The 12,617-nt window shown below is 42.1% G+C and overlaps 1 protein-coding gene across 2 annotated transcripts; it reads left to right on the top strand.

The window, feature by feature from the left end:
- Positions 1-5,633: 5,633 nt before the first annotated feature.
- Positions 5,634-11,075, top strand: LOC146364463 (uncharacterized). 2 transcript variants are annotated; one of them, XR_014798997.1, is made up of 3 exons: positions 5,634-6,019; positions 6,122-10,901; positions 11,004-11,075. XR_014798997.1 is itself a non-coding variant. In XM_084918003.1 (2 exons), the coding sequence occupies exon 2, from the start codon at positions 6,993-6,995 to the stop codon at positions 9,114-9,116; it is 2,124 nt and encodes a 707-aa protein (XP_084774129.1). In that variant the 5' UTR covers positions 5,634-6,019; positions 6,122-6,992; the 3' UTR covers positions 9,117-11,075. The 2 variants fall into 2 exon arrangements, 1 of the variants encoding a protein (XP_084774129.1); XM_084918003.1 differs by having other exon boundaries at positions 6,122-11,075.
- The last annotated feature ends 1,542 nt before the right edge of the window (positions 11,076-12,617 follow it).

Here is a 12,617-nt window from a genome sequence, read left to right as displayed (position 1 = left end):
CTCATGCTCACCCAGAAAGGGCCTCTTGGGGCCTGAGGTCTCATTCATATTTGGAACCAGGGCTCCTGTTGAGGGTCTGCAGCGGATGAGAGGCAGTGGAGGGCAATTACTCCTCTGCTTTAATTGGCATTATCATTTTAGCAGGCTGACAGAGATGGATCACCCAGCAGGACGCAGCGAGGCAAGGGAGAGGGTGTTGGCCTGGTGGACATGATAGGAGAGAGGATAAGAGGAGAAAATAGTGTAGGTGGAGAACAAGAGCAGAAAATGAAGGGTAGAAGCAAGGAAATAAATCTGATGCCAACGCCAGCTGAACTACTTGAACAAATCACCCCCATTATACCAGAAAGCTCTGTAAAGGAATTGTGTGGGCCAGTAGCTCTCTGTGTCTGTGTGAGGATGAGCTAGTCTTCGTAAATGTGTGGCTGATTTTTATGCCCGTGTGTGTAGGGTGAAAGAGCACGGGAGGGGGGAGGAGGTGTATTAGTGTAACCCAGCGTGAAGCCTGGCGCGGGCCTAACGAGCAGCATTGCTGTGGCTTCATAACTCAGCTCCTGTAAAGCTGTCAGTAGAATTAAGAGGCACCCATTATAGGTGCCCATATGAGTGCCTCAATGCAAAATACCAGTCTTCTCCCTGCGGAGCCAGCGGCGGCATATAATTTTAGATACTTAGTGAATCATCTTCAAAGACAGAGTCGAGCTTTATCTGCTCTGTTGTTACAGATTCTGCATTAAGTACACATTATTATGCAGTTTCATTTGAGCTTTTCCAACCTTGTCTTTGTTGTTTTTTTCTTTCATAACAGATTCGCAGGTCTGCCATCTCAGAATATCCCAAGATCCCAACAATCCCCAGAGGCTGAACCAGACAACATGCCACAGAAACACAGTGATGGATCGATGAAAAATTATTATGAAGCTGTCCAACCTGAATTATTGTTCTGTCTGTTGATAATCCCTTATGTGTCTCTTCTGGCATCCAACGAAATCTGTCAGTCTGACTGAAAAAAAACAAAAACAAGGGACGGTTCATGGGAGATGATGAAGTGAGTGGAACGGAGGATGTGGGCCCCTCACTTCCCGCCTCTTTTAGGGAAGGAATATACTTGAAGGGAACGATGCTGCTCGCTCGCGCTCACTCTCTTTCTCTCTCTCTACCCTGATATGAAAAATGAAAACTATAAGGGAGACAATAATAAAAATAGCAGTATGAGTGGACAGGCCAGAGCAGTCCATTACTCACAGCTACTTTGGGCTGCGTGGTAAAAATGTGCTGCTCACTGCAAAAGCATGCATCACCGCCGGCCCAAAACAAATGGGCTGTCTCCAACGTATTTACCTCCAATTGTTCAAGCATTTGTAGGGAGAGCTACGGCCTGTCCAGACAACTCAGGCCTGTCCGACTGCAGGACAACAGAGTGGGTTATTGGGAGATATGATGAGAGTGCCATGCAAGAAATGTATATAAAAGATCAGAATCTGGGCGAATCCTAAAATATTTCGTTTTAACAAAACGATCTAATGATACTTAAACTAAATAAACTTGTTAGTCTTTTTTGCTGAGCTCTTCCATTACTACTTGTAAGTCATTTATTTCAGCCAAAATATCAGACGTTTGCTTCTGCTAGGTTTACTGCTAGTGTAAGTAGATTCCTGGTTATCAAAATCTTGTGATCGAAAGGAGGGAAGTAAATGATGCAAATGCGATCGTTGCTGGAAAAAGCTTGGGCCTTATCCAGATCTACAAGTGGTTATTAACTTTTCCAACTAAAACATGTAAAACAGTAAATGTGTCCTTCAGTCACTGAGAATTAGGGGAAGAGAATGACAGTGAACATGTTTTGAAATCTGTCAACATGATGATATTACTTCCTATATACATTTGTCTAAACAGCAAGATTATTGACCTGGAAAGACAAGCAGATCCTCCTCAGAGTTGTTGTTATTTTGTCTTTTTATCATTACAGAGGAGTATTAGTCTCATGGCTACAGATCTGTTTGTTTTCTCTCTGAAGCCACTGATGATTTTGGAAAGTGAGACGAGAAAAAGGAGGGGAGGGGGCATAAACAGAGCAAAGGAGACAGAAAGGACGAGGGAGTAGGATTCACATAAACTACAAATTCAACCCCCGACCCCCACCCCCCTACACTATTGACTGAAGTTTGAGTGTCCCTGGGAGGCTTTGACTGGAGCCAGTCAATGGTGGATAATAATTTCATTTGGCCGGTTGTTTTAGACACTTATCTTTCTATTCTTGATCATTTTGGATTTAAAGGGGCAATCAGAACAACACAGGACCCCCGCAGAGCTTGGGGCTGGGATCTGAGCCAGCTTCAGCATGCAGCTTTACAGCTCGGCATTTCCCATATCCTGGTGTGATACAGCTGTGCTTAATGACAGAGCCCCACTTTTAAACAGCTCTCCCGATTAAGATGGCTCTCCACGTCGCTACTGTTTATCTCCAGTGCAGTCGTTAGCTGGGATGGGCCCGCTAATGATGAGTAGTTTACAATATGGCACTCCGGCATAATCGGCCTCCTGTCATCGTTCCATGACAGAAAAGATCCTAGCAAGCTCAAGCCTATAGCTTTTTTACAGAAGGCAGCAGATTTAGAGAGCATCACAGTGATAAACAGGAATGAGTAAACCTATTTTCACTTCATGATGATCTGTCCTTAAGTATGTCAAGGCACTGCCTGATGATAAGTAAGTCAAATAATGTGCTGGAAGGCAAACCGGCAGTCAGTGAAAAGCCCCTTTACTGTTTCTAACCCATTCCGGGGAAATCTGAGATTGAGATGTATGTAACAGCTGAATTATTATTACCACACAACATCAGCTCTAACTGCTGTTGGTTTGATGTGTGGGTGGGTGTTTTGCGAAACAAGGTAAAACTTCCAAAATGTAATAAAACTAATAAAGCTAAAACGAGTCATGAAAGGGGAACTGGAGAGCACGGAGGTACAGAGAGAAAACGTGAAAAGTAGAAGAGAGGGGGAGAGGAAGAGAGAGAGAGAGAGAGCTGGTTATTTAATTTATATGGGGAGTGGGAGAGAGTGGCAGTGATACATGGGTTTGTTAGTCAATTGATAAAGGAGAGGAAATTTCTAAAAAACATTCATCACCAAGAGATATGGCCACCATACATCACCTATTTGCAAACAACAAGGACTAATATTTATCCCTGTGAGGGACAGAATGACCCTCACACACACACACACACACACACACACACGCATACACACCATATCGTCATGACCTAATTAAGCCTAAAGAATAGACGTTAATTGGAAAAAGAAAACTGTACTCTACAAAACAACAAAAACATCGTATCCCTTTATTGCAAACATGAACGCCTTTATGCTGTTGTTGTGTGGTTTTTTGCTTCTTTTTTTTCAGATATACAATGCCCCACGTACGAGCTTTTAGCTGTGCAGTAGTCGTAGTAATGGGGTGTTTGGCAGAAGAGGGCCAGATAAGGAAAGTGAAGAAGAATCTGGTGGGCCTACATGGTTAGTTGGATGTACTTAGTATAGCCTATATGTCAGGAAAAGACAGTACCTCTGCACATGCATCATGCATATAAGCTAAAAACAGTACACCCTTGTGCTGTAACACACACGCATACTTTCTCCCTGTAATGTATTAGATGCTGAATCCTTCTGATACATTGCTGCAGGCGGAATCTTTCATCTTTCCCTCTTTCCTCATTCAGTCGACTTCGTGTGCGGAGACTTTTAAATTGTCAAGGCTGAAATTTAATTATTGAATCCCTCGTGATCGATCATTAGTTAAAACACTCGATCTACAAACCCTGCAAGCCCCCCCCTCTCCCAAACACCCACTCTTCATCACTACCCCTCCAAACCACCCATTAAGATCAAGACAGCACTTTACAGATGGGGGAGGGGAGGAACACTTTTCATTCACAAAAAACAATAAACACATTTCAATTCCACACAAGCAGTTTCCATTTAATTCAAAAGAACAAACAAACAAATAAATAAATGTGTAAATAAACATTGCTGCTGTGTGGGATGAGTGTTGGGTGTAAGTGTGGGCGTGTGTATGTGTGTGTGTGTGTGTGTTAGCGATGTATTGGGGGCGTCTTTGTTGCAACTCATAGTCCAGATGGATGACTTGTACAGGGGAGTGTATTTATTTTGCGGTGAGGGGACATCAGGAGATTTGTTATTCCCTGGCGTTGCCGAGTTTTTCACATTGCTCCACATCCCGGGGACCATATTTCATCCCCACACCCACAATCCCCAAACAGATTTATTTACAGGCTCTCTTCCTGTACATATACACCCCCAACACATGCATACTTACTGCTACACACACACACACATACTCTTGCATATATGCTACAAACACCAAACCTACTCAAGCACTGGAAACCACAAAAAACACCTTATCTGATATCAAATGTATGAGCACACACGATACACTTTTTCTTTTTTTCTTTTGTTTTTTTTAATTGTTTACAGCAGTATTCTTACTGTGAGCTTTGAATCAGGCTGTTTAACAATATTGCCATTTTACCATTCAGCTTAGGTCCACAGTCTCTTCATGATGGGGGTGTAATTGCTCCCATATATTCAACAAAGTGAGGGATCTTTCTCCACCTGAGGAAGAGACAGAATAAGCAACCAGATAAGATGCATCTTAGGAAGATTAGTTATAAATACAAAAGAATTATTATTATAAATATGCCTAATAAACTAGGCCAGAAACTAGCTTAATAAATGCATCGACTTCATAAGAGGTTCTCTAAAGTAAAGTTTAGCATTGTAGCAACCTGCTTGTGCATCTAATTCTATTGTGGCAGCGTAGTGCTCATTATTAATTATGCCTATTAAAGTGAATCTCCACCAGCACAGCCAGACTTAAGTACCAGAGTAAAGGTTCACTGGCTTTGTAGGGGAATCCCAATGCTCAAAATCAGTGGGAATTCTGCACCTTTACAACTCTAGAGGCCAGTATCTGCTGCTACTGATTTACATCCGGAGTCTCAAAATGCAGGTAAAAACTCATACTGTAAATTAGCAGCAACTTTTTTTTTCCATCCTTGCCTTTGGTCGTCTAAAAACAAGTAGCCATCGGGGCTGGGGGCTGACAGCTTCCCTTAAAAAGAAAAAGAGAAAATGAGACAGAGAAAAAGGGAGAAAGCAATGACAATGAAAGATTAAGAGAAATGAAGAGGTAAGGAACAAAGAGCACAAGCAGAGAATATAAGGCTCAAACGAAAACCATTCCTCACCCCCCCCGGCCCCCCCTGCAAAAGGGAACCCAATGCTTCAGTCTCTTAATAAAGGGGGTTTGTGGGGGTGGAGGGGGGCGGATATGGTGAAATGCCAGGCACTCTGCGTACAAATGAATAACCTGGGGATATGTGAAAGCCAGAATGTGTCTATGTGTGCAAGTGTGTGTGTGTGTGTGTGTGTGTGTCAGTGCAGGAAGGTGGAGGATGTTAGGGGTTCCTCGGCCCTGGGTCTCTCCCTATCTCTGTGAGTAATGATTCAGACTGCCAGTGTGATGGTGTAGTCCCATCTATAACCACTTCCACACAACGACACATAACACAAACACATACACACGCATGCACGCACGCACACAAAAAAGAACATTAGTCAGACAGGAAACGGGGCAGGTGGATGGACACAGCAGCAGGCTGGGTTCATCCATTCTTTAACTGCCATAAATGTAAATTATGTCAATTTGTTTAATTTATTGTGTTCATGTATGTTTATTTTCTTTCTTTATTGTTGTTCCTTTTGGGGTAGGAACTAAGGTTCATTCTGTGTTGCGCACAGGCCCCTTTAAGTGATGTAAAGGGAAGTCAAAAGCATGTGCAAAGAAGCTAAGTTAATAAGTTAACTAAGTCAGAAGAAGGAATAAATAAGCAGTTTAAAGTAAAAGAAAGCTGCGAAGAAGAAGAAATTGGGAATTATTTTCGTTAAGTTTTTGTTCCTGAAGCGGACTCATTCCCTCACGGTTACGTGCAGCCAGCGAGGTATGTTAACTGTGTTTGTTTATCGCGTATTTGTTAACTTGGGTTTAAATGTTTATTTGTAATATTTATGTTTGGTCATTTTGTACTTTTATGTAATGACAGTTTGACGGTGGATTTTATGGTGTTTCGGAGGAGAAATGTGACGGAAGAATAAATCCATCTGTGAATGAAGAACCGTGGTGTCGTGTATTAACTGGAGGGAGTGATAGTCAAACTTGGACCTGCCCAGACTCGCCCTATCAGCGCAAATTCGACAGCTCATCAAGACGGGACATAGATAAGCCACTGTTTAGGACATATATGTATATGAACGTGCATTTACGTAAGAGATGTAAATTCATGTTCAGCTGCATAATTATAGTTGGCTCTGAAAGGGCAGAAGCAAACTTTGTACATTTTGACAGAATTTCACAGTTTGTATTTATGGTTCAGTGTCTTTTAAGAACTCTGTTAAGTGTACTTACTCTGTAATATTCTACATGTATGGGCTAATTTGAATGAGAGTGACTTCATTTAGTTAAGCTCATTCTTTCAGTATTCACAAATGTTGTTGCAGCTTGCTCTTGTATGCTGCCTGTATATATCTGTGTCTAAATAATCAAAATGTCACATACAAGTAAAGAAGCTCAGGGTGCAGCAGCTGCTCTGGAAGAAGAGACAGTTAGAGCAGACAGATGAATCAAATATCGGGCAAAATATAGCACCACCTGAAGAGCCTCGTAGAAGTGAAAGAGCCTGGACATTAACAGAAAAGGGAAAAGAGTTTCAGAAAGAGCAAATCAAAGGGCTATTGCTTCGCTTTGACAGCAAATATGAACGATGGAAAGCTCTGATTAAGGTAGCTAAAAGATCTGTGTTAAAACAGGATCCTAGTGACATCCTACAAGAACACATCACCAGTATTCAAAGGGAATTATCTGAGTTGAACATTGCTTATGATGATTACAGAAGAACTGATCAACCAGCCCATGACATGTGTCACAAGATGGATAACTGCATCTCGATCACAAAGACTGTAGCACAAAATGCTCAATCTGAAATGCAGGGAACAGCGGAGGAGTTGATTTGGCCAGATCATAGTTCTGTATTCTCATCCTCAGCCTCCAGTGTTTCACTTCCTGCCTCTAATGGTTCTAAAGCTTCTTCTATTCACTCAAATGTATCTTCACTTAGAAGACAAGAAGCTGCTGCCGAGTATGCAGCTAAACAGGCTGTACTGCAGATTATGGCTGAACAAGAGGGCCATGAAGAGAAACCGCAAAACCTTGAAGCTGAAGAGAGGTTGATCATTGCAGACCAAGAAGCAGCAGCATTAGCTCGTCATCTTGAAGGAGAAAGGGAAGAAACTGAACGTAGGCTAGAAAGAGAGAAACAAGAGGCTGCTCTCTTAAAGAAACAGCAAGAAGAGAATGTTGCAAGAAGAAGGTCTGTAGAAAACCTAAAGAGAGAACTTGAGCGTTTGGAAAATTTGAAAAGGCTGAATGCAGCCAAAGCAAGGCTTCAAGTATTTGATGAGAGTGAGCTCAGTCCAGCCCAAGGGAATGCTCCACAGAGCCTGGATCTACATAAGGTTATGCAGCCACTCAATCTGGTGAAGCCTGAGGACCAGCACTCACAACCACCAAAGGATGCAGTGCCAACACATGTGCTTCAAGATAGCACAGCAGAGCTTGTGAAGGTCTTAGCTGAGGCTATATCAGCAAATAGGCTACCCATTCCAGAGCCCACAGTTTTTAGTGGTGATCCACTCAAGTTTAATCATTGGAAGTCATCCTTCCAAACTCTTATTGAAAAGAAAAACATTCCAAGCTCAGAGAAAATATTCTTTCTCCAGAAATATGTTGGAGGAGCAGCTAGAGAGGCATTAGAAGGTTATTTTCTGATTGGTTCAGATACTGCATATGTTGCTGCATGGGAACTCCTCAATGAGCGATACGGCCAGCCTTTTATGATTGCCAAAGCCTGCCGAGACAAATTACATGCCCGGCCAAAGATAGCATCAAGAGAGAGCGCTGACTTAAGGAAATTTGTGGACTTTTTACGCAGTTGTAAATGTGCCATGGCTCACAATGAGAGTCTGCGTATTCTTGATGATGGCATTGAAAACCAAAAACTGACAGCCAAGTTGCCTGATTGGTTAAGCAGCAGATGGAACCGAAAAGCCACACAGTATCAGCTGGAGCATGGAAGGTTCCCAGATTTCAAGTATTTCGTAACTTTCCTGACTTTGGAGGCTAGTATTGCTTGTAACCCTGTTACATCTTACTATGCTTTGCGGCAAGGGGAGCCGGAAAGGACAAGATCTAAACCTCAGAATGTAGTGACCTCTAAGAACCAAGCAGCAAGTGCAAGGATTTTTACAACTAACACCACTGAGAAGAGCATAAGTACATGTATGTTTTGTAAGAAAACAGGGCATGTCTTGCACAAGTGCCGTAGACTAACTGCAAGGCCAGTTGCTGACCGAGTGAAGTTCATTCAAGGTGAGAAACTGTGCTTTGGCTGTTTGAGTCCTGGCCATCAATCCAAGAATTGCAGCAACCAGATGGTCTGCGACACCTGCTCAAAGCGCCACCCCACATGCTTACATGAGGATCGCTCAAGGCAAAAGGAAAATGACGAGACAAGTTGCAGTAAGGAAAGAAAGCCACAATCGCCGCAAGACACCAGTCAAGAAATCACATCCAATAGAGTTGTGCATGATGGTAACAGTGCTCAGACTTCAGCAATAGTTCCTGTTTATGCATCAGTGCCAAGTGATTCAAACAAAGAAGTCCTTGTCTATGCTCTGTTAGATTCACAAAGTGACTCTTCATTCATTCTTGACGAAGTGGCAGATGCTCTTGATGTTAATGCAGAGCCAGTCAAGTTGAAGCTGTCTACAATGTCTTCCAAGGAGACAATTGTACCATGCAAAAGACTCAAAAGTCTACAAATAAGAGGGTTATCTTCTTCTAAGAAGATCACAGTGCCAACTGTCTACACTCGTGAATTCATACCTGCCAATCGTACACACATTCCAACACCAGAGACTGCAAGGCCATGGCCTCATTTAGAGCATCTTGCGGAACACATTGCCCCGCTGAAGAAAATGTGAAATCGGTCTTCTTATCGGCTATAACTGTCCTCAAGCACTAATGCCTAGAGAAGTTGTATGTGGTGAGGACAACCAGCCCTTCGCACAGAAAACTGACGTAGGCTGGAGCACAGTGAGCTATGGTGATCCAGGCGAACACTACAGTGATGCAATAGGAGTAAGTCACCGCATCATTGTAAAGCAAGTGACTCCTGAACCCAAAGTAACAAGTAAGTTGAAGAGCGAAGTTCATTATGTTTGCAAAACAAGAATTAAGGAGATGACTGCTCCAGAAGACATACTTAAGGTGCTGGAATCTTACTTCAGTGAAAGGCTTGGAGAAGAGGCAAATCTCTCACAAGAAGATCTCCGGTTTTTGACTAAAATGAAAGAAGAAATTAAGCACAAAGACAACGGACATCTTGAAATGCCTCTGCCTTTTAAACAGAGCAGGCCAGAGCTACCAAATAACAAGCCAAGTGCTGTTCAAGACATTATCAGTCGTGGTGAAGCAGAAAAGGTCCCAGAAGAAGAGCTTGATAAACAATCAGCTTGGTATATTCCCCACCATGGCGTATACCACCCTCAAAAGCCAGAGAAACTGCGAGTGGTCTTTGATTGCTCGGCAAGATTTCAAGACATGTCATTGAATGACTATCTTCTTACAGGACCAGAGCTCACAAACACCTTGGTGGGAGTTCTTTGTAGATTTCGAAAGGGCCCAGTCGCTATTATGTGTGATGTGGAACGAATGTTTCATCAATTCCATGTAAAGCCTGAAGACCAAGACTACTTGAGGTTCTTATGGTGGGAGAATGGTGATCTTGAGTCTCCGCCATCAGTTTTTCGGATGAAAGTCCATTTGTTTGGAGCAGCTTCCTCACCTGGCTGTGCCAATTTTGGACTTAAACATCTAGCCACAGAAGGTCAGGATCGATTTAACCAAAGCACTATCAAGTTCATCCGAAGAAAATTTTTATGTTGATGATGGACTGGTGAGTGTAAGGTCTGATGCTGAGGCAATCGAGCTGATCAAGGAAGCAAGAGAGCTTTGCAGCGCAGGCAAGTTTAGACTACACAAGTTCATTTCCAACAGCAAGAAGGTATTGGAGTCAATACCAAAGGAAGAGTGTGCAGACAGTGTCAAAGAACTGGACATAGATTTAGGGGAGCCACTCCTAGAAAGAGCACTGGGCATGCAATGGTGCGTATCCTCTGATGACTTTCAGTTCAGAGTAACCGTCAAGAAACACCCAATGATGAGAAGGGGAGTGCTATCCACAGTAGCTTCCATCTACGATCCTCTGGGAAGAAAAGGGAAAGAGAAGGAGAGAAGGAAACGAAACAAGAGAAGAAAAAAAGGAAGGAGAAAATAGTACTACTTGTTGAAGCAGAATAAGCATGTGTTAAACTGTTGTAAATGCTTATAACTTGTAGATTCAAATCTGCGAGGAAATCTCAAGTTGAGATTTGGTGGGAGTTTAACTGCCATAAATGTAAATTATGTCAATTTGTTTAATTTATTGTGTTCATGTATGTTTATTTTCTTTCTTTATTGTTGTTCCTTTTGGGGTAGGAACTAAGGTTCATTCTGTGTTGCGCACAGGCCCCTTTAAGTGATGTAAAGGGAAGTCAAAAGCATGTGCAAAGAAGCTAAGTTAATAAGTTAACTAAGTCAGAAGAAGGAATAAATAAGCAGTTTAAAGTAAAAGAAAGCTGCGAAGAAGAAGAAATTGGGAATTATTTTCGTTAAGTTTTTGTTCCTGAAGCGGACTCATTCCCTCACGGTTACGTGCAGCCAGCGAGGTATGTTAACTGTGTTTGTTTATCGCGTATTTGTTAACTTGGGTTTAAATGTTTATTTGTAATATTTATGTTTGGTCATTCTGTACTTTTATGTAATGACAGTTTGACGGTGGATTTTATGGTGTTTCGGAGGAGAAGTGTGACGGAAGAATAAATCCATCTGTGAATGAAGAACCGTGGTGTCGTGTATTAACTGGAGGGAGTGATACATTCAGTCCTGAAACAGACATGCTGTAAACACACAGAGAGAGTTTTAGGTGAAAGCAGACACTGACCCACCGGCAGCTGCGCTGACAGCTTCGCTAGGCTAACGCGTGAACATTATATTATTTTTTTTACATATACACTACATGCACACACAGTTTGTTTCTTTCACTGCTCAGCCAACACATCCTGATAAGAACCTAAGAACAGCTGAGCTGATTAGGAACTCTACATGGATGTAACTGTACTTTAATGCAAACATAAAAGTGCAGTGCTGAGAGCCTAAATATCATCCTTTAATATCTGGTCAGCACAAAAAAAAAAGTTAGACGTCACTGTTGAGATCCTTTCCTAACATGTCTCCACTCTAAGTGATTATGGAGAACAGCCACAGTCATTTTTTTTTTTAACCTAATCATATATTCTGAAGTACAGCTTAATGTAAGTCCATCTCTCTTCTTGCTTCCCCAGACAGTCTTTTCTTGCTGAGATTCAAAGGAAGCATACAGCATAGGGGAAGTTTGCTTTGTTTAATTCAGACAACCGAAGCCTGAACTCATTTTGACAGAGAGGCAGGTGTAAGATATGAATGGCAAAATGCACATTTTATCATTCCTATCTAAAATCAAATGCATTAAGACTGGATCTCCCATCTTAGCCAGGAGAGAAACATATAATGTTTCAGTTTACATAAAGCATAATCTTATTTAGAAGCTGCTGAATATGAAAATAAAGACAAGAAATATATGCTTTTTTAGCATCTGACTAGATAAACATGTTAGTGTTGGCTGTCTTTCTGCAAACAGTTCAGCCAGTAAATAAAACAACCATTACATTACGTGATGGAAGCGAACGTGGCTGTCCTGCGGGTTTAGAGTAGGTGGGGTGTGGTCCAGTGGTCAGGGAAATGGCCGGATGACCTGAAGTGTGCTGAGTCATGTCCCAGGTGAGGGATAGAGCTGCCTCCACTGGGCTCCGGGACGTGCACTTAACCTGCAGTAATTACTGGAAACAACACTGAGAACATGGCAACATGGAAGTCGTGGAAGTGGCTCTAAGATTTCAAATTACTCTGAGCCTCCTGAGGAATGCTGCGGGGAGACCTAGCAGGACTGTAATGTGGATACTTGAGCTGGTTTTCTTAACATGCCTGGGCTATATCAGACAAGAGTTCATGACTCTCAAACAAAGAACAATAAGGAGCTTTTTTCAATTCTCATTTTTATGCATAAAATCTCTAAATCAAAGCCATTTATAACATACATTTGTGACTTCCATTAGCAGTGAACACAACTGTATGAATAGTGGCCTTGAAAACTAAACAGACAAAAACGATCAACGCTGATTGGAACTGCAGTAAAAAGGAGGAGGAGACGACTGAATCAGTAAACAAAAAGTAAAACAGATATGGATGGGGATACAGGAGAGTAGAAGAAGTGGGTAAAAGAAATAAGAGCAGAACGAGTGGGGGAAAAGTGGAAGAGAGACAGAAAGAGAGAAGGACCCTGTGAA

Source organism: Perissodus microlepis, chromosome 20 (assembly GCF_051167445.1).
Source record: "Perissodus microlepis isolate ML-2025 ecotype Zambia chromosome 20, ASM5116744v1, whole genome shotgun sequence".
Classification (NCBI taxonomy): Eukaryota; Metazoa; Chordata; class Actinopteri; order Cichliformes; family Cichlidae; genus Perissodus; species Perissodus microlepis.
The sequence above is the reverse complement of the archived record's forward strand: the minus strand, read 5'-3'. Positions and strand labels throughout refer to the sequence as shown.